The sequence below is a fragment of the Peromyscus eremicus genome, chromosome 7 (assembly GCF_949786415.1).
Source record: "Peromyscus eremicus chromosome 7, PerEre_H2_v1, whole genome shotgun sequence".
Taxonomy (NCBI): Eukaryota; Metazoa; Chordata; class Mammalia; order Rodentia; family Cricetidae; genus Peromyscus; species Peromyscus eremicus.
The window spans coordinates 95,322,286-95,343,158 of NC_081422.1; the positions used below are offsets into that span (position 1 = coordinate 95,322,286).

The window sequence follows — 20,873 nt, forward strand, 5'->3', positions numbered from 1 at the left end:
CAGAGTTCCCAGACTTTCCTAATATCTTAAAATTCATGGAGTACCTCATTGCTTCCCAAATTTGATAATCTTAGCTTTTGTTTTGATGCATGGGAGGTTGGCAATAGAGATAAAGTGGAAATCAGTATGTGAGGACCTTGATTGTTATGTAATATTGCCAATGATGAATTCAGGTTGTTTTTAGCACAAGTTTCTCTTTTTTATGCTGGTATTCTCACTGCCACATTTTTGGAAACCTGTATCACACCTTAAGTCTATCAATAAATGATAGTTTTCTAATTCTATGTTGTAGAATACTGAGGAGTTTGGGATAGCATGTTCTGAATGGTCTGTATTAGGCTGGGGAAGAGTACTTAAAGTGCCTTGGTTTTTATGTTTTTCTTTATGACATGCTTTTTTTTGGTTTTTCGAGTCAGGGTTTCTCTGTGTAGCTTTGCGCCTTTCCTGGGACTCACTTGGTAGCCCAGGCTGGCCTTGAACTCACTGGGATCCGCCTGGCTCTGCCTCCCGAGTGCTGGCATTAAAGACGTGCGCCACCACCGCCCGGCTATGACATGCGTTTTTTAAAAGTAATGCTGACAAATGCTGACTTAATTTATTGAAGGAACCAGATTTATTTATCAAGATATGAAATTATTAAAGACAAAACAAAACTGCATTTAAATTGATGTTATCTTGAATAATCTGAGTCCTTGTCAGAAGAGAGCTTAACAATTTTTCTCTTTGGTTAGATTCATTGGGTGTATATTTTCATCATGAAGCACTAGGATGTAAAGGGTCTGTGATTGCTTTCTTAAAAAAAAAAATTCCACGATAACCTTACTGAAGAAATGTTAAGTGAGAATTTCCTTTTTCCATAGGTAACAATGCTTTTAGGACATAAGACTGTAGGATCTGGATCTAATATTCTTGATTTCATTTTAGATACCCAATAATATGCAGTGATACAGCCTTTTAATATATGGATGAGGCTAAAGTCCCCTTTGATCCTGGAGAGTTCCTTTATCCCAGAGGAAAGCACTTCTCAGTGAGATAGTACCCTTAAGACTTTTCTTTATAGCATTCCCAAGGCTTCAAAGTTATTCTTGCAAAAACTCAACTTTGCTTAGAGGTGTAAAAATGAATTGTATCTAAAACCAAAAATGTGTAGTGAACACAATTGATACATTTGACAATTTTATTTTGTTTGATGAAAAGGGGAAAACAAGTCATGCACCATCTCTAGTCAAACACTTTCAAAGCTGAGCAAATGATATCTGAATTAGAATTTTGGTATTTTTTCTTAAACATTTTGAACAGTGTAGTGACAGATAAGATAGATACAGGGAACTATACAGAATTTTATTAGTTTGATTACCTTGGCAATTATGCTATGAAACCACCCTCCTTTCATTAAATAATGTTTAGAACAGTGGTTCTTGACCTGTGTGTGGGTCACGACCCCTTAGAGGGTCGCATATCAGATATTTATATTACCATTCACAACATTAGAAAAATTACAGTTATTAAGTAGAGATAAAAATAATTTTATGGTTGGGGGGCTCACCACAACATGAGTAACTGTATTAAAGGGTCACAGTATTAGGAAGGTTGAGAACCAGTGATTTAGATTATAATTCATCTTTTTCAAGGTCCCTGGGGTATTGTCACAACTTGACATTTCCAGTTTGGTAATAAGGTAATTCTTTAAAGTATAATTCATGTAACCAAAATTAAATAATCCATCTCAAACTGTGTGGTGTTGAGAGTTTCAGTAACGGCGAAAGAAGACAGCAAAATAAGTTAAAAAGAAGGCTGCAGGCAGAGTGCTTTCTTAGCATGTGGATGGTTCTAGGTTTTGATTCCCAGCACCACAGATAAAGTACAAGTTGCATATAATTTCAGTGCAGCTAGTGAGGCCTAGCTAGCTCAGCCCTATGCTCCTGGCTTTTAAGGGATATTATAAAGTTGAGTTTTATATTGTGCTTTTAGGTGAGTCCCAAATAGTTTAGAACACAGCTAATAAAATCCTTAAAATTGCCTTAAAAATTATCCTCTTGTATTTTTATTTGAAATTAAAAATAGTTGTTTCCCCTTACTGCCAAAGATTGGATAGGATTGGTGATAACATCACATAATTATTTTCAAGACAGGGTTTCACTGTGTAGCCTAGGCTGACCTCAAACTTGAGCCGCTGATCCTCCTTGCCTCAGTCTCCTCTGAGTGCTAGCATTATAGTAAGCAAAATTTCTCAGTGTATTTATGCTACTGTATATACTGCATTCTCTATCCCCCGTCTTAACTACCTAAATCCTGAGATTTTAGGCATGTGGCACCACACCTATATGTTTTTTGTAAAATTTTCCTCAAGTTAGGTTTTAATACCTGGGTGAGCTATTAGTTGTAATAGTTACCAGATTCTATAGTGGTTATGTGGGAGGTTAGTTGTAGTCATGAAGGTAAGCTAACCAGGGATCTGGAGGATCTTGTGGCAGGCAGGGTTGCTGGGCTTGCTAACTTCTAGTATTAGTTCTTAATTTTTTTTCTCCATCATCTAAAGTTTTATTATTTCACTGCTTGGCCTTTATCCCAGCATGATAATTAGAATGGAGAGAAAAGAGAGGTTATGCTGATCCTTTAAAAGACTTTCAAAACAAAACAAAGAAACAAGGGATAGGGAAAAGTTGATGGCTTTGGCAGACATGGATAATAAGTTGCTGTGATTTTTAGAGATGTCCATCCTTTTTTAGTATTTTTTTTTTCCAGCATGAAGGGTAACAGTGAGCACTGTAAGATTTGGCTGCACGGTGGCCTGTTGAAAAATACAGGATTTTGAATTTACCACTATAGTAATTTCTACTGTGGGTGAGAATTGTTTTCTTCCAAGTTTGATAATGAGGTGGATGAAATATCTGGTGTAGTAGTTTCAAAACAGTAAGGAATACTGTTTAGTTTGAGCCTTTTTCTTTTGGCTTACTCTAGTATTCAAGAAGGGGAGGAAATCTGTATAGTGAGAAGTTTCCATGGTGTATCATGTTCCTTAAGTCTTCAAGTAGGCCTGCTAGAAATGAAGATAGATCAACTAATCTGTAGATTAATAATCACCCAATAGTTGTCTATAAATGTTATCATAAGTGCCAGATTCTGCCCTTACCTTCACTTTAAGGATTTTTCTTGAGATTTTGTACAAGACCCACAGTCAGATGCAGAGGCTGCCGAGCTTGCCAGCAGAGTTGGAAGGGCCTAGTGGTTACAATACCTGAGAATGTAAAGTGACTAGCAGTTTGGCAGGTCATGGTGAAATTACATTAAACCAGGTAAGTTCAAGGTCCCTGAACTCCAGTACACATAAGTAGTCTCTGAGATGTTTGGCAGTGCTTTTGTTACTAGAACAAAGTCAATTCTAGAGGCCCTTTTCCAAGTTTCAGAATCTTTGACTTAAGTTTTCTGCAAGTGAAGTTTTCTTCTAGGTTTTGTAGGAGCCTGGGGGACCCCAGGGAAGCTGGCCAACACTAAGGCAGCTTCTTTCTGTGCAGAGACCTGTGCTTGGCCTTGTTTCCAAGAGAGCTTCCATACACTGAGGGGTGTAGATTGCGGACTGCAGACTTTGGAAACAGATGACAGTATGTACTTCCAAGGAAGAGCTCTGCAGGAGGTTTGCGGCAAACTGGAGGGGTCTCCTGTGCTGAACTACTTAAGAGCATTTTAGTTTCTAGTGCACTTGGAGCAATCAAAGCCTTTACAAAGCAGTGTGCAAACTAGACCATCTCTCCACACCATCCTTCTGTGTAGATGTTGGCAGCTACTCTTCATCCACTGACTGAAGCTTTCCACATCTCTCTGAAAGGCTTGAAGTTACTACTTTATTACCCTTGTTTCCAAATTCAGAGGGAGACACAGGTTCATCTGCTTCATAATCTTCAAAGGAGCTGGAAGTACAAAGCAAAATGAGTTGATTTTTTTTTCTTAAATATAAACATCTGGATATGGGTCAATATAGCAATGCAGAGATTTGGAAGACCAGCCTGAAAAATCACCTTCACTTAACTGGCAGCTTACCCACAATCAAGCTGCTCTGAAGAGGTCACAGTCTAGAGAAGAAGCCCCTTCCTGCTCCCTACAGCTCAAGTCTGTTAGGGTTTTACGAGTGTTTTCAATGGTCTTTCTAAAGAGGGGAACTTATTGACTGCTTTTGTATTACAGCCTTCCTCTTTGTGCCCTACTGACACATTTAGATGTGCAAGTGTATCTGCTACAGACTTCAAGTCTGCTTGTGGATTTTCCTCCTATTTATGCTAGGAAGAATTCTAATTGTCATTGTTCCTTAGAGCCTTGAAATGCTATGACTCCCAGATTCAATGTTTAACTCTTGTGAATGATGGTTGCCTGCCCTAAGGTACTGAAAGTAAGTATTCTGATACTAATTTGAGCCTAGAAAATGTCATTGAATTACGTTTTATGTTAACAGTACTTGACATCATTAGTGTAGCCTTGTTATTTGGACCTTACACATACTAGATAAGTGCTTTATCCTGGAGCCACAAGAGGGTATTGGATCCCCTGGAACTAGATTACAATGGTTATAAGCTGCCATGTGGGTGCTAGGAATTAACTTGGGTTCTCTGCAAGGGCGACAAGTACACATAACCAATGAACCACCTCTCCAACACCCCCCTCCCCCCCAATCCAGAACATTGTGAATAGAGGTTAAACATTTAAAAAGGTTTTTGGAAAACTTCCCCGTGATTCTAGCTCATGATGCTCAAACTTGCTCACTGCAAAGATCCTCCATTATTAATTTGTTCCTAGTCCACCACTCATCCTTTAGGTGTCTGTGGCGATGGGATATTCTAGGTAAGGAGGCAGTATTAGAGTAGCTTTGCTTTATGGGATATGGAGTGGTATCAAAGTTAATTTTAGCCATGATAAGTCAGGACTGCTTATTCCTGTCAAAATGGAAGGTGTTTTTCTTTCCTTGGTTCCTAACTTTGTGCATGCTGCTAGTGTCTAAAGTACCTCAGCACAGGTCTGAGAAAAAGGTGTATTTTCAGAGTTAAAATCAGAAGTGACACTATTTCAATAAGCATTTGAACTCAAATTGCTGAGCTTGAACCAGATGTTAGGATACAGTTTAACAGGAATGATGGAATGAATGGAACCAGCCTCCTTGAACTCCGGTGGCCTGATGGAGGCCACTTGGAATGGTGGCTAAAGGATTAAAACATGGATTATGGAGTCCAGATCTGAATCTGCAGCTGATCAGTGTGTGACTTTGGACATGTTACCAAACACTACATTTCCTTGATTCATGAGCTCCCAACTACTAGGTAGGGGTGATCAGGGTCTACATCAGAAACTACCAAATGTAGCTCTCATTTTCACAGAGAAGTACTAGGGCTTAGCAGAGTATGATTGTGACACATAACCCTATTGAGGGGCAAGATTATGAATAAAACCAACCCCTCCCCCCAACACCATACAAGCCAGGTACAGGGTACATCCTGGTATACACTTGAGTTCCAGGCCAGCCAGGTAAGGCTGCAATACAAAACAGACTAAACCAAAAGGGGTGGTTTAATACTTTTTTTTTTTTTTGGTTAGTGCTGCAGAAACTCACCAGGCAACACCTGAGATACATTTGACTCCTAACGGAGGGTCCTGTTGGCATCTAGTTACTACAGTCTAAGGATAGAACTAAACCTGCACTGCCAGAGGTTTATACCTACACCTCATAGACCCACCCAGCCTAGAACTAGTGCAGTTGAAGCCTGATCTCTCTCTTACTCCTTCAGCAGAACTGGCAGGCAGGCTGGGGACTGAACTCTGTTCGCACTCCTGGGCAACTTTGGTCTTTCCCGTGTTTACCCACCACTTTACCCGTGCTGCTAAGCTGCCACAGTCTGCCTGTCTACTGGATGCCTCTTCTAGGATGATAGCAGCGTACTTACACCTGAACTCACTTTCCTGCTGACTGGTTTCTCCCTGTTTTAGTGAGCTATGTGCCACTCACAGCCAGAATCCCAATTGTGTCCTTTCCTCCTTTCCCTTTGAATCCAACCAGTTGCTCAATACACTGAATATTTGAGTCAGGGCTTGCTGTGGGGAATCTAGGACATGGTGGGTATAACCACAGAATAAAACGTTCACTGATTCTTTACTTTGGAGCCTTTTATAATCCAGAGGAGAAGTGTGAATTACATTTTTACTTTCTTGAGACAGGGTCTCTCATGTAGCCCATGTAGTTTCAAACTCACTCTGGATCCTGCTACTTCTGTCTTCTAAGTACTAGGACTGCAGGCAGGTGCTACCACATCCAGTCTATGAACTAGGTCCGAGTCTAGAACTGAGCTTGGTGCGTGAGAAGCACTCTTATCAACTGAGCCACATCCCCAGCCTTATCTCTCCCTTTTAAGACAGGTTCCTACTATGCAGCCCTGGCTGGCCTGAAAGTCATGTAGACCAGGCTGGCCTTGAATTCAAAAGAGCTCTACCTGCATATGCCTCTAGAATGCTGGGATTAAAGATATGTGCCATCATGTCCAGCTTTACTTGGATATATTTTCTTTTTTAAAAAATTTATCTTTATTTCCATTGATGCTTTTGCCTGAATGTATGTCTATGTGAGGGTGTCAGATCTTGGCGTTACAGTTGTTAGCTGCCATGTGGGTGCTGGGAATTGAACCCACGTCCTCTGGAAGAGCAGTTAGTGCTCTTAACCACTGAGCCATCTCTCCAGCCCCCTACTTTGATATATTTTCATTGAGAATTTCATATATGCATACAGTGTATATTGTTCATATTTAGCCCCACTCCTCCTACAACTCCTTTCATATCCACCCAGCTCTGTATCTCCTAATTTCATGCCATTCATATATACATATATTCCATGTAATTCAAAGACAAAGACACACACACACACACACACACACACACACACATTTGTGAGCCTAGCCTTGAATGGCTGAGTCATCTCTCCAGATTTTTTTTTTTTTTCCGAGACAGAGCCTTTCCTGGCATTTGCTTGGTAGCCCAGGCTGGCCTTGAACTCACAGAGATCCTCCTGGCTCTGCCTCCCGAGTGCTGGGATTAAAGGCGTGCGCCACCACCGCCCGGCCAGATTTTTTTTTTTTTTAAGATTTATTTATTATGTATACAGAAGAGGGTGCCAGATCTCATTACAGATGGTTGTGAGCCATCACGTGGGTGCTGGGAATTGAACTCAGGACCTCTGGAAGAGCAGTTGTTGCTCTTAACCTCTGAGCCATCTCTCCAGCCCCAAGATTTTTTTTTTAAATTATTAAATAAATCAATCTGTGTTGCCTTTATACTCATGGGTGTGGAGCCACCTGGTGGAGCATAGTCAACCAGGGGCCACACCCTTAAAGAAAACTGCCTCAGGTGCTCGATGGTGTGGCACAAGCTTTTAATCCCAGCACTCAGGAGGCAGAGGCAGGCAGATCTCTGTGAGTTTGAGGCCAGCCTGGTCTACAGAGCGAGTTCCAGGATAGGTTCCGAAGCTACACAGAGAAACTGTCTCAAAAACAACAACAGCAACCAAAAACACCCCCCCCCCCAAAAAAAAAAAAAAAAAACCAAACAACAAAATGACTGCCTCTTCCTTAGAAGCCATCAATCATCAGTAGCTCCTCAGGGGCAGAGATTTGGGAGCTCTTCTCCATATTGAATGCAGACGGGCTTGACCTTGTATTTTAAATTAAAAACATCTTAAGCCCTTTATTGAAATTCAGTTAAATGAAATGTTTTGAACATCAGACATTTAGTTCATGGAACTTCCTTTATCTAGTTTCTTAAAAATTGTCCCAACTTTACCAAGTTTCCTGATGTAGGCCTATGAGATGGCTCAGCAGCTAGGGGTGCTTGCTGCCAAGCCTGAGTTCCATCCCTATGACAAGATAGAAGGAGGGGACATACACACAGATACAATAAAAGTTCCTAATGTCTACCAACCTACTTTCCTGCCTCAGAAAGTTATCTGCCTAATTAAGAACACTTAATAAAGCCGGGCAGTGGTGGCATACACCTTTAATCCCAGGACTCAGGAGGCAGAGGTAGGTGGAGCTCTGTGAGTTTAAGGCCAGCCTGGTCTACAGAGCGAGTTCCAGGACAGCCAGGGCTACACAGAAATCCTGTCTTGAAAAACAAAATACCCCCTCTCAAAAAACAAAACAAAATAAAAAGAGTCCATTAAAAAAAATGAAACAAAAACAACAGAAAACTGTTAAAATAGTAGATCATTTTATTTTTTGTGTGTTTTGCCTGGATGTTACTATATGTGCCCACTGCCCGCAGAGGCCAGAAGAGGGTGCAAAATTTCCTGGAACTGGAATTATAGATGGTTGTGAGCTGCTAAGTAGGTGCTGGCAGCCAAATACAGGTCCTCTGCAAGAGCAGCAAGTGCTGAGCCATCCTTCTAGCCCCTTAAAACAAAACTCCTTTTAAAAAAGGTATGGTCTCCTTATATAGCCAGGCTGACCTCAAATGCATGGTTTTCCTGCCTCAAATGCCCAAGTCTTAGGATTACATGTGTGTGCAACTATGTTTGGATGGATGGTTCTTATAAACTACCTAAATGGATAAGTTAGTGCTTTAGGGAACATTCTGAAGTATGAAAGCCATTTTTGAATGCTAGTAACATTGTTACTTAATATACTGAAACATATAATAGTTCTCTCTGGATTGCTTGACCAAAGATGTTTTTAAAATTAATTATGTGTGTGCACGATGGGTATGTATGCTGTGAAGTCATGTGGAGGCCAGAGGACAACTTTGTGACATTGGTTCTCTCCACCTTTATGTATGTTTGGGGGAATCAAACTCAGGTTTATAGATTTTAACAATTACTTTTACTCACTGATTCATGTTGCTGTCCCTCCCCCCCCCCCCCAATTTAGCTGTGTACCTGTCTCGGTATGTGTGCATGTTTATGAGTGCCCATGCCTGTGTGTGTGAAAAACAGAAAAGGGTATTGGTGTCGTCTTCTGTTACTTTCTACTTCTGTGAGATAGTTTCTCACAGAAACGAGGGCTCAGTTTTCTCACCTAGGCTGGAAGCCAGCAACCCACTTTAGAGCTGGGGTTACAGGCATTTTTGGGAACACCTGTCTTATTTATTGTGTGGGTGCTGGGATCCTAATTTACATTGTTGTAGAAAACACAAGGATGCTAATTATAAATAATGGTGTAACCTGCTTTCCTCCTATACTTCTGTGCTGGTAGGACCCTGGTCTTTCTGGGTTCATTACTGGGTTGGATTTTCATGCTGTTCTTTGTTGTGATCATCTGTCCTCAAGCCATGTTTATCTGCAGTGTATACAGCCTTAGACCTGGAGTCATTTACTGGCTAGTGACAGAAGCAGGAGGTAGAGCATGACACAAGGGCAACCTGCCACTGTTGTTTGATGGGGAAGAATTTGAAGTGCCTTTTGGAAGGGTGTGTGTTCTGGGCTTGGAGAGGACATCTTTTTGGTGGGATTGGCTGAAGTAATGTTGCTTTCTGTGCCTTACAGTAAATATTTGCTGAGGCACATCCCTAACAATCTCCTAGGGGTTACATACAAGATCGAAACAAGGGTCTTTGCTTTTGAGAAGCCCACAGTCTAGTGCTAAGATAAGTAAGTAGGTCAGTCTGTTTTCATCCATATGCCAGGTTCTGTTGGAGGTATTACATGTGCCATCTCACATATTTACTGTTATCAGTGGTGCGATGTCCTGTGCTCTGGGAAGGAAGCAAACAGCACAGGTGATGACTGCTAGTTACAGCTGACTAAACTCTATTTGCTAGAGGTTAGGTAAATGTTACCACGGTCACAGAAGCTGTAGAAGTAAATAGACACTGCTTTTTCTTACAAAGAACTGGGTCCAAAGACTTTATTTATATTCATTGTCTTCTTTAAATCTTAAAGTAGCATGGTGTGGCAGAGGTTTCATTGTGGAGGGGTACTGAGGCTTGGAATCCCAGGATCACACTAGTAAGTGGTACAACAAAGATTTGAGTTTAGTATTGCCTAACTCCAAATTTTCATGTGTGTAATGTTACAGACTCCAACTCTTTACCCAGAGTAGCCACAGCGACTGTTCCCTGGAGCTAGATGCCAGCTGTTAGCAGCTCTGGGCCTCACAGTGATGCTGGAAGGCAGTTACCAGGATCTTCTGAAACTGAGCTGGAGGAGTCAGGTAACCTGGCCAGCTGGTGACTTGGCCAGCTCTTGGTGGCTCCCAAGCCTCAGACATTCTTCCTTTTTCTGACACGGGTCTGACCATTTTCTGTGTGACATTTATTCACTCTGATATCTGTACTTCTTCATGAGGTGAAGCCCTAGGTTGTAGCCTTTGGATGTTAGGTATAGGCCCAGTTTGGCTTTGGGACCAGTCAGCTGTTAATCCTGTGTAACAGGCCTTCCCTTTCCTTTGCTGGCCTTCTAGCACTTGCTGTACAGGCTGTGGCTGCCGCCTTCTCTTCCCTAGAGACTTCAGCACCCACATGTGTTCTCCTTAAGCTTTATCTCCCACCACATGAGAAGAGGTTCGTGACAAGAGCATCTCATATGTACTGGTTGAATTTCACAACAGCTGGTGACTGCATCTCCCCTTTTGACCCTTTACCTGCATCCTTGCCTCCTCTTCATTCCATGCACACTGGCACTTAGTGCTACCATAACTTGAAATTTTTTTTGATCCAATTATATTTTAAACATATTATGTATTTAGACCTGCTACCTCCCCGCCCCCCGTCCTTTAAAGGAGGTTACAAAAAAATTCAGTTGGGGGAGTGCTAAAAGGGGCCTGGAGAGAGAGCTCAGGGGTTAAGAATGCTTACTGCAAAAAAAAAAAAAAAAAAAAAGGAAAAAAATGTTGGGGATTTAGCTCAGTGGTAGAGCGCTTGCATAGCAAGTGCAAGTGCAAGGCCCTGGGTTTGGTCCTCAGCTCTGGGGGCGGGGTGGGGGCGGGAGGGAGGAAAGAATGCTTACTGCTTTATTAGAGGACCAGAGTTTGGATCCCAGCGCCCTCACTGGGTGGCTCACATATGCCTATTAATTTCAGCTCCAAAGAATCGAACACCACTTCCTGGTCGTTCTGGGTACTCATATAAACACACAGATGCACATAGATAAAATAAATCTTTTAAAAAATATGTAAGCCGTACTTGGTGGTACACACCTCTTATTCCAGCACTTAAAGAGGAGAAGCAGGTGGATCTCTGAGTTCAAGGTCAGCCTGGTCTACATAGCCAGTTCCAGGCAAACCACAAGTGCTTGACATGGGTGCTCAGAAGTGAATTTAGGTTTCTACCAGAGCAGTATGTGCTCTTAATCGCTAAGCCCCTACAGTGATTTTTGTTGAGATAGTCACCTGGAGTTACAACTATTGTAGTTCACTCCTTTGTTTTCTGGACATTAACTGATATCAACAGACTGTTTATGTGTAAATGAAAACTGCCCCCATAGACTCATATGTTGAACTCTTGGACCTCAGGCTTCCTTGCCATGACTGACTCTTATACCTTTGGAACCATAAGACAAAATAAACTCCTTTCTCTATAAGTTGGTTTTGGTCATGGTGTTTTATCACAGCAATAGAAAAGTAACTGATATATTTCATTACTGACAATTGCTTTTTTTGGGGTGGTGGTGGGGAGGTGTTGGGGATTAAATTCAGGGCTTTGCACATGTTAAAATGCATGTTCTACCAATGAGCTGCACCCCCAGCCTATAATAGCTTAAAGCATTTCACTATTTCCTGTACAAAGGTCCCATTTACTTTCATGATGAGTATAAGTTGATATTTTTTTCAGAAATATCAGAAAGCAAATTTTGTGAGAAGCAAAATTTTGCATCTATGAAACCCCCAAAATGTGTTATTTGAATCTCACATTTTTAATGGATGTGGAATTCTGACTTGGAAGTTTTCTTTTTAAAAAAGATTTCTTTTTCTTTTATTTGAGTGTTTTGCCTACATGTAAGTACACTATTGTGTGCAGTGCCCTTGGAGGCCAGAAAAGCACATTGGAGCCTGTGGAATTACAGACAGTTGTGAGCTGCCATATGGGTGCTGGGAACTGAATCTGGGTCCTCTGAAAGAACAGCAAGTGCTCTTAACCACTGAGACATCTCTCCAGTCCCTAAAGTTACTTTCATAGTAGTACTTGAATGGTATTTATGATGTTAAGTTTGACTGCCAAATTGAAGGAACACACATCTCTAGACATGCCTGTGAAGGAATTTTTAAATATTAGGTTAGTTGACATGGGGAGACCTGTCCTAAATATGGTGTCACCACTCCATGGCTGGAGTTCTGGACTGAATAAAAAGAAGAAAGGAGTTGAACAGCAGCATTCATCTCTGCTTCCCAACTGGGGGTTCATTGTGACAGCAGCCTCCAGTTTCTGCCCCCATGGTGGACTAAAGCCCTTGGAGCTGGGAGCCCAGGCCTGCCTTCCTTCAGTTGCTCTTGTCAGGCGTCTGATCCCAGAGTGGAGAAAAGTAGTTACTCAATGATGCTCGGTTCTTTTTGCATTCACTTTGTGGGTAATGTATTTTTCTTACTGAAGATTTCCAGTTCTTTATTTTTTTGTACAGTAAATTCACTCTCATATAGGGGTTGATAAACTGTATGATGAGCCCAAACTGTCTTCACATGTGTTTTGGGACAATCTATGAGCTAAGAATATTTTTACCTTTTTAAATTCCAAAGAAAAAAGTCACAGGAATATTTCGTGATCTGAAACACTATCCAATTAGTGCCTTTGGGCTTATTTTTAAAGTTCTGTTGGAGTACAGTGATTGAACATTTGCTTATATATTATCCCCATCGATTGCACACTTGTAACAGGACCCATAAGATCCGAAATATTTGTAACGGGTAGGAAAAAAGTGTCCTGCTCCCGTGCATTTGTAAAATTTGCTTCAATAGCTAAAATTCTAGGAAATATTCCTGTTGTTTTCTAGAGGTGTTTTAAAACCCCAGCATTTGAATAAAAATAACAATGTTTTCAACTGTGTCCATTCCACTCAGTATCATGCTGCAGTTTTCACTAAAAACATTTTTTTCCTGGGTCTGTGAAATGGCTCTGGTAAAAGAGCCTACTGCAAGCTTGTCTACTTGCATTTGAGTCCCGGATCCCACAACTGTCTGAAAGTGGACTTTGGATTTCCAGATATGCACCACAGTATATGGACCCTTACAATTACGTCACACCCCCACAGTAAAACAAAACAAATTTCCCCATTTCTAAAACACTAGCTGTAGTCTTTCAGAGTACATTTTTTCATTCCTATGAGCACTCATTTTGATTTCCTGTTCTGATTTCTGTATTGACTTCTTCCAGTAGTGAGTCCTCACATTTATATTTTTTTGGTATTTCTCAACTGTCTGATATTTGTTCACTTGTCTTTGTAGCTGGGAGCAGACTGCTGCCCCCATCCTACTGGTTGCTTACGAATGGGAAGTGGGATCGCTGGGGTTTCCATCAAAAAGGGTTGGGAAGATGGTCTGCTCTGCTGCTAAGTGTCTTTTCAGTGGCTGCTTTCTTTTCTAAGTTCCCATATTCTTTGCTTTTGTCTCTTTTAGGGACAGGATGGGATGTACAGAGTTGGACCTATGTGAATGCTGCTTCTGGTGTCTGTCTTGTTCTAGGTTCTAGTCAAATTCAGGTAGGGATCACTAAGTGCTGCTCCGACCATCTGTTAACAATTACCCCCTTGTATTCGGTCACAAAGAGCCTCAGCTGCTGGCTCCTTTGCTCTGATCCTGGTCTCACCTAGAGCTTCTCTTCCTTAAGGTGCTTCTCTGATTTTTTTTTTTTAATTATCATCCTCTATTGCCAGAGTCTTGCTATATATCTCAGGCTGTCTCCAACTCATGATGTAGCTGATTGGTCTCTTGGATGCTGAGGTCACAGGCATGAGCCACCACCATCTGTAACTCTTATTTACATGGTGTGGGAGCTGAAAATTGCAGCATGCAGCCAGTCCGCCTTCTTTTAATCAGAAGGTAGTTTGTATTACTATTTTTTGGATGCTTTGTGTCCTAATATGTATTCTGTGAATGCTTTATGGACAAAACCCACAAAGATTTTGATCAGCAACTATTTTTACTTTACTATTTATATGTCTATAAATAATAGGTTACAATCCCCACCTTTTTTTTTTTTTGCCTCTTAAGTCTAATAATATGAAGACAGCTTTTTAAAAAAGTCTTTAAATTATTACTAAAATACTGTTGTTTCGTGGTGGTAATCATTATTCCATAACAATCATTTTAATAAGAAACTTTACCCCCCCACTCCCCCCCAAAAGAGAAACTTTACCCATTTTACACTCATTGATCTAAAAAACATCTGCCTTGTTTATGTCGCCATTAGTTTCTGCTATATGGTCTATGCTTTTGTGTGCATGCTTTGTGACTGACTAAAATATTTTGATTTGGCTTCACTGTTCTAGGTATTTATTTTAATTAATATCTAACTCTCCCTCTAGTTTGACTCAGTAGCTTTTTAGGGTGTCTGCTGAGACTTCCTAATTAAACTTACACATGCATTTTCCTCTGTGTTTCAATTGTTACTGCTACACAAAAATTCCCGTCCCCCCCCACTCTCTTTTTTTGGTTTTTCGAGGCAGGGTTTCTCTGTGTAGCTTTGCGCCTTTCCTGGAACTCACTCTGTAGCCCACGCTGGCCTCGAACTCACAGAGATCCGCCTGCCTCTGCCTCTTGAGTGCTGGGATTAAAGGCATGTGCCACCATGGCCTGGCCAAAATTTTCTCTCTTTATTTTCCTTACAGTATATTTCCCAGCAGATTGTATTCTCTTTTTCTCTTTCTGGTTCAGTGGTTCTCAACTTTCCTAATGCTGCAGCCCTTTAATGGAAGGTAGTTCATGTTGTGGTGACCCCCAACCATAAAATTATTTTCATTGTTATTTAATAACTGTAATTTTACTATTGTTATGAATCATAATGTAAATATCTGTGTTTTCTGATGTCTTAGGAGACCCTTGTAAAAAGGTCATTTGATCTTGCAATGGGGTCACGACTCACAGGTTGAGAACCAGTATTCTAGTTGTTTAGGCTTATTTTTTTATATTTAAATTGATTGAATTCTTATTGTTATTTTCTTCTATTGCTGTAAGGCAATTGGAGGCAAAGCTTATCTCCCCCAACCCCATCTTGTGACTTGTATTTTTTAATTAATTAAAATTTTTATTTTATTATTTTGTGTGTGTTTGTGTGCTATGTGTGTTCAGGGTCCTTGGGAGGCCAGAAGAGGGTGTTGGATCCCTTGAAACAAGTTACACACAGTGGTGAGCAACCATGTTGGTGCTGGGGATGTAGCCCAGGTCCTCTGTAAGAGCAGCTAGTGCTTTTAACAGCTGAGCCATCACTTCAGTCCCTGTGACTTGTAATTTTTTTTGTTTGTTTTTTGAGACAGGGTTCCTCTGTGTAGCTTTGCGCCTTTCCTGGAACTCACTCTGTAGCCCAGGCTGGCCTTGAACTCACAGAGATCCGCCTGCCTCTTGCCTCCCGAGCGCTGGGATTTAAAGGTGTGCGCCACCACCGCCTGGTTGTGACTTGTAATTTTAAAAAGTGGAAAAACAAGTAAACAAAACTGCCCTACAAAAGAGGCAAATCAGACCTTTAATTATTGTTGCATCCCAGTAAATGCATAAGGCACAACTGTCATCAGTTATTATTAGTATTCCCTGGATATATTTGGCTTCTGATCCTGCCCACTTGGGCCATCTTTTATTACAAAAGAACTTTATATATGAAACCTTAGTTTTATGACTAAAGAAAGAAAAATAATCTACACATTTAAAAAGGGGATTGGTGATGGTATATTCGACACCTTAAAAAAAGATACTGAAGACACCATGGGCTAAGTATAGTGATGCCGGGTCATAATCCCCGTACTGGAGTGGTTCAGGGAGGATCAAGTTCAAGGTCAATCTCTTCTCCTCCCCCTACCCGCCAAAAAAAGGAACTCATGGAAAGGTAGGAAATGGTACAACTCTGGAGGACTATTTCACATCACCTATTAAACTGGATATTTCCTGTTTATCTTTCCTTTCTCTCTCTGCTCCAGGAGGCTGACCTGATGGACCACATCAGGGAGCTCCCTGGTCTTCTGGAGGTCAAAAGGTGTCATCGCCAGGCTGCTGAGGATATGAAGAGGGTTGGATGTGTGCTTCTAGTAGCTTGCTTTCAGGTGAGTTGCCTAGGATTGCAAAATTCTAAATCCTGCCAGGACCCCTCTTCACACAGCTACTTCTTCTGGCACTGGTGTTCCACGTCCTGACCCTTTAGGCCAAGACATGGAAATGCTTCCGCACTGCTGCTCTGTGTGAGGGTCTGCATCCATCATTGCTTGGTTTCTATAAAGACTCTTTACAACTACAGTTTGGATATGCTTATATGCGTGCTGTGTTCTAGGAATTCATCTTATAAATTAAACGTGGTAATATTTTATTTGTGCTGAAATGTGGTGATATTTTATTTGTGCTTTAATAAATAAAGTTTGCCTGGAGGTCAGAGGAAATAGCAAGCCATTTTAAGTAAACATATAAATCAGGCAGTGGTAACACATGCCCTTAATGCTATCACTTAGCAGGCAAGGTCTCTGTGTATTCAAGGCCACACTAGGGAACAGAGCCAAGCAAATGGTGACACATGCCATTCATCCCAGTACCAACCATAGTGACCTGGAAGTCTGTACAGACAGACAGAAAGTGACAGAGCTGTGTAGGAAGAGGAAGTGAGGTAGCTGGGCTAAGATAGCCAATGAGATGGCAGAACAGCAAGGCAATAAAGGCGTGGGTAGACAGGACGTAACTCGTATTTGGAAGCTGCCGAGTTGATGAGGTAAGGTTAGCTGTGGCTTTCCCTATTTCCTTGATCTCTAAGGCTTTCACCCCTATATTTGGCTCCGTGTTTTTTATTTAATAAGACCATTTAGAAATTCGACTACAATTAAATGACGTATATTGGATGATTTGTCAAACACCATAATCCGTAACAGTGGAATGTTAAAAATATAATTATCAATAGAAGAGTGTAGAGTAATGGTCCAACTATACAGTGGAATATTACAAAACTATAAAAATGTGAGTCATTAGGGCTTAGAAGATGGCATTTTCCCTGCAGATATGCAGACCTGAGTTGAGAGCTCCATAACTCACATACATTAGATGTAGTACAGCATGTCTATATTACCAACAAAGACTAAGGAAAAAATTAGAATTTCTAAAGTCACAGAAAATAATGGAAAAGCCAGTAAATGATACAATTGATGGAATGTTCCAAATAGTAAGATTTTTGGACAGCTTTCTTTCTTAACATGATCCATGATGGAATTTTCCTTTGATTATTCCCAGTAAAGTCTAGTTTAACACACAGTCCAGTTATTTAGGGGAGGTTCAGTTCTGTAGCCCCGTCTTAAACCTGGCTGACTATTACAGAGTTGTGGTGCTCAGTGATCTTGCATTCTGTGAAAGGTATGACTTATTAAAGGAAATGAGACATGAGAATATCAGGGAATCAGTGAGGAATGCAAGAGAGGAGTATGTTCATCCAAGTTAAGATAGCCAAAGCAGACATTTCTTTCATGTTAGTCAAAAGTGGAAAAGCTGCCGGGCGGTGGTGGCGCACGCCTTTAATCCCAGCACTCGGGAGGCAGAGCCAGGCGGATCTCTATGAGTTCGAGGCCAGCCTGGGCTACCAAGTGAGTTCCAGGAAAAGGCGCAAAGCTACACAGAGAAACCCTGTCTCGAAAAACCAAAAAAAAAAAAAAAAAAAAAGTGGAAAAGCTAGAGAAGGATTTTGAGAGGCAGTTTTAGTGTTCTGACACGGACAGCCCTGCTAACGTCCGATGACAGTCACGGGGATGCACTCACCCTTCCTGGAGCTGCACCTGGGCGGATTCTTCTGTGACAAGAGCCTCATACTCATCAGCTGCAAATCTGTCCCAGTCAGAGGGCTCAGGGCCATCATTTTCAACATCCTGATTGAAAGGAGGAAGTTAGAATAAAGACAAAAATCGGAGGTAGGGCATCATAATGTATGTTGCTGAAAAACCTATCTGAAAGTATTCTAACATATTAAAAGAGGGCCTAAGACAACATTTCCACAGTGATCTACCTGGAATCACAACATTAGGTGTGCTAAGCAGCCTACATTATTTTGGTAATGATTCTTTCTTTAAAACAAATAATTTTATTTTATAAGTGTGTGTTTTGCCTGCATGTACATATGTGCACCGTGTTTATGCAGTGTCTGCAGAGGTCAGAAGGGATGCTGGAGCCTCTGAAACTGGAGTTAAGACAGTTGTAAGTCACCATGTGGGTGCTGGGAACTAAACCTGGGTTGTCTGCAAGAACAGCAAGTGCTCTTAACCTCTGAGCCGTCTCACTAGCTTATGATTCTTAAAAAAACAAACAAAACAACAAAAAACCAAACAAACCTATTGTGTGTGTGTGTGTGTGTGTGTGTGTGTGTGTGTGTGTGTGTGCATGTATGGATTGGAGGACAACTTTCTGCAGTGTGTGCTCTCCTTCCACTCAAAGTTTACTGATGGTCTAACATGTTTGCCCATGGCAAAGGAGTTTGTCTCTATTCTCATGCACAACAACATTTAAAATTGATAGCCACACACACAGGAATCATCAGTACTTGAAAAGGTGTTAAGTTATCTGAAGTTGTCTATTTTGGAGAAGTTCTGGTGTCACTTAGGAGGGTAAAGCTATTTACCACACTATCTTGGAAGTGTATAGCACAATTAAATCAAGGTCAGTGTATCTTGTAAGATGTGTTACTGATGTATTTTTCAAAACTACAGTTTGAAACTAGTTTCTAATGTGTATGCAATTACATGGACTTAGAGCTGGAGAGGACCTGACTTGCACAGTGGTTGTGGTTGAAATGTGCTCTTAGTATTTATTTGTGAATTTATTTTGAGACAGGGTCTCTCCACGTAGCTCTGGCTGTCCTGGAACTTGCTAGGTAGATCAGGCTGGGCTTGAACTCACAGATGCCCATCAGTCTCCATGATGGCATGCACCACTACTCCCAGCTCTTAGATCTTTGTATTGATTCTCATTCTTTTGTTTATATTCTCTTTCTCTCCCTCTCTATCCCTTCCCCCACTTCCTTCTGCTTTATGACATTATTGTCTCTTCATATTTGATGAAATATTTTAATGTTATCTATTTAAATACAGGGATCCCTACATGCACAGACCATTTAATATGAATCATACAGCCTTTGGTACTCTAGCTCTGAGAGTTCAATTTCAATGTATACCATTACCTTCTGGACTGCAAAAGGATCTCTTTGTTCATGGTCCAAGTATTTCTCCAGGTTAAAGAAAGTATCATAGAAGATATGAGCCATTCTGCACCTCTTCAGATCTCGTAGAGTTATTTTGCCTATGGAAAAACAAATATGCCATGTAAATTTCACTGACAGCTCTTTTGACAAACAACGAAAAAAACCCAAAAAAGAAAACCTCACTGCTGTTGAACAGTATATGTGTATGTTCATTTAATTATAAATCACATTAAAAAAAAAAAAAAGCCAGCCAGGTGGTGGTGGCACACGCTTTTAACCCCAGCACTCGGGAGGCAGAGGCAGGCGGATCTCTGTGAATTTGAGGCCAGCCTGGTCTACCAAAGCAAGTTCCAGGAAAGGCGCAAAGCTACACAGAGAAACCCTGTCTCTTGGGGGGTGGGGAAGGTGAGTCATTTTTAACTTGTACATGGCAGTGGCTTTTAAGCACACTCATGATGTTGTACAACCATCGACACCATGACATTATGCCCCCTGCCCCCTCCAGCTAAGAACTGTTTTCACCAAGAAGTCATCCCCATCTCTCCTCACCTCTACAGCCCTGAGTCACAGAGCTTTCTTTATGGAATTTTTTTTTTTTTTTTTTTTTTTTTTTTTTTTTTTTTTTTTTTGAGACAGGGTTTCACTATGTAGCCCTGGCTTTCCTGGAACTTGCTCTGTAGACCAAGATGGCCTCGAACTCAGAGATCGGCCTGCCTCTGCCTCCTGAGTACTGGGATTAAAGGTGTGCGCCCCCACTGCCCAGCTAAAGTTCTATTTCTTAAAAAGTAGCTTTGATACTTATAGTCAAGGAGAGAGAAACTTTAAATTCTTCCGAACTTGGGAAGCTTGCAAAGGCAACTCTGGAAAGCTAAATACATCAGGATAATACAGAACTCTGTGCTCCATTTTGTTTAAGGATGAACAGTGCAAAGTGCTGTCCATTCAGTCTTACCATCACTAGCTGGCTTCACCAAGTCAAGCATCTGGCACAACAGATCATGGAATGGCAAAGGCTCAATGCCCATGGCTTCCATTCGTTCACACTGCTCTTCGTAGAAGTATTCCAGCTCATACATGGAAAGTATACCATCTCCATCCACGTCCATGCAGCGGAACCAATACTCAATGCTAGGAGGTAAAAGATGCTCATTAGCATGTACCTGGTAGAGGTTCTTTATTCAAGTACTACTGAATGTTTCTTTTTAAGTAACTTTACATGTTTGTTACAAATTATACCTAGTTATAGAGGTTTGTTAGAAAAACAATGGAGGGGGATTGGAGAGATGGCTCAGCCATTAAAGGATAGGCTCACAACCAGAAATATAAGAAAAAACAATAGAAGAGTCCTTCTTTTATTTTTAAGTTCCAGAACCAGTCATTTCAAAAAGCCAATTCTTTTGATTTTTATCTTGTATTTTCAGAGCAACAGCTCACATTTTTTCTCCATTTTTCTGTTTCAAGAATTGTGTGTTGATTTGATACAACAAAGAGATTTTGGTCTTTATCTCTTCCAGTCATTTAACACAGTGAACTTGTTCATTAGTCAGAGTTAGTAACAG

The 20,873-nt window shown here is 41.0% G+C and overlaps 1 protein-coding gene across 1 annotated transcript in view; it reads right to left on the bottom strand.

Annotated features, from left to right (window-relative positions):
• Positions 1-2,532: 2,532 nt before the first annotated feature.
• The window catches only part of Ppp2r3a (protein phosphatase 2 regulatory subunit B''alpha), a 141,689-nt gene continuing 123,348 nt past the window's right edge, over positions 2,533-20,873 (bottom strand). Inside the window, exons 11-14 of the mRNA XM_059268459.1 lie at positions 20,267-20,442; positions 19,294-19,412; positions 17,883-17,989; positions 2,533-3,908 (exon numbers count right to left, since the gene is read on the bottom strand). Coding sequence (XP_059124442.1) covers positions 3,782-3,908; positions 17,883-17,989; positions 19,294-19,412; positions 20,267-20,442 — 529 coding nt within the window. The 3' untranslated portion in view covers positions 2,533-3,781. The remainder of the gene's footprint in view (positions 3,909-17,882; positions 17,990-19,293; positions 19,413-20,266; positions 20,443-20,873) is intronic.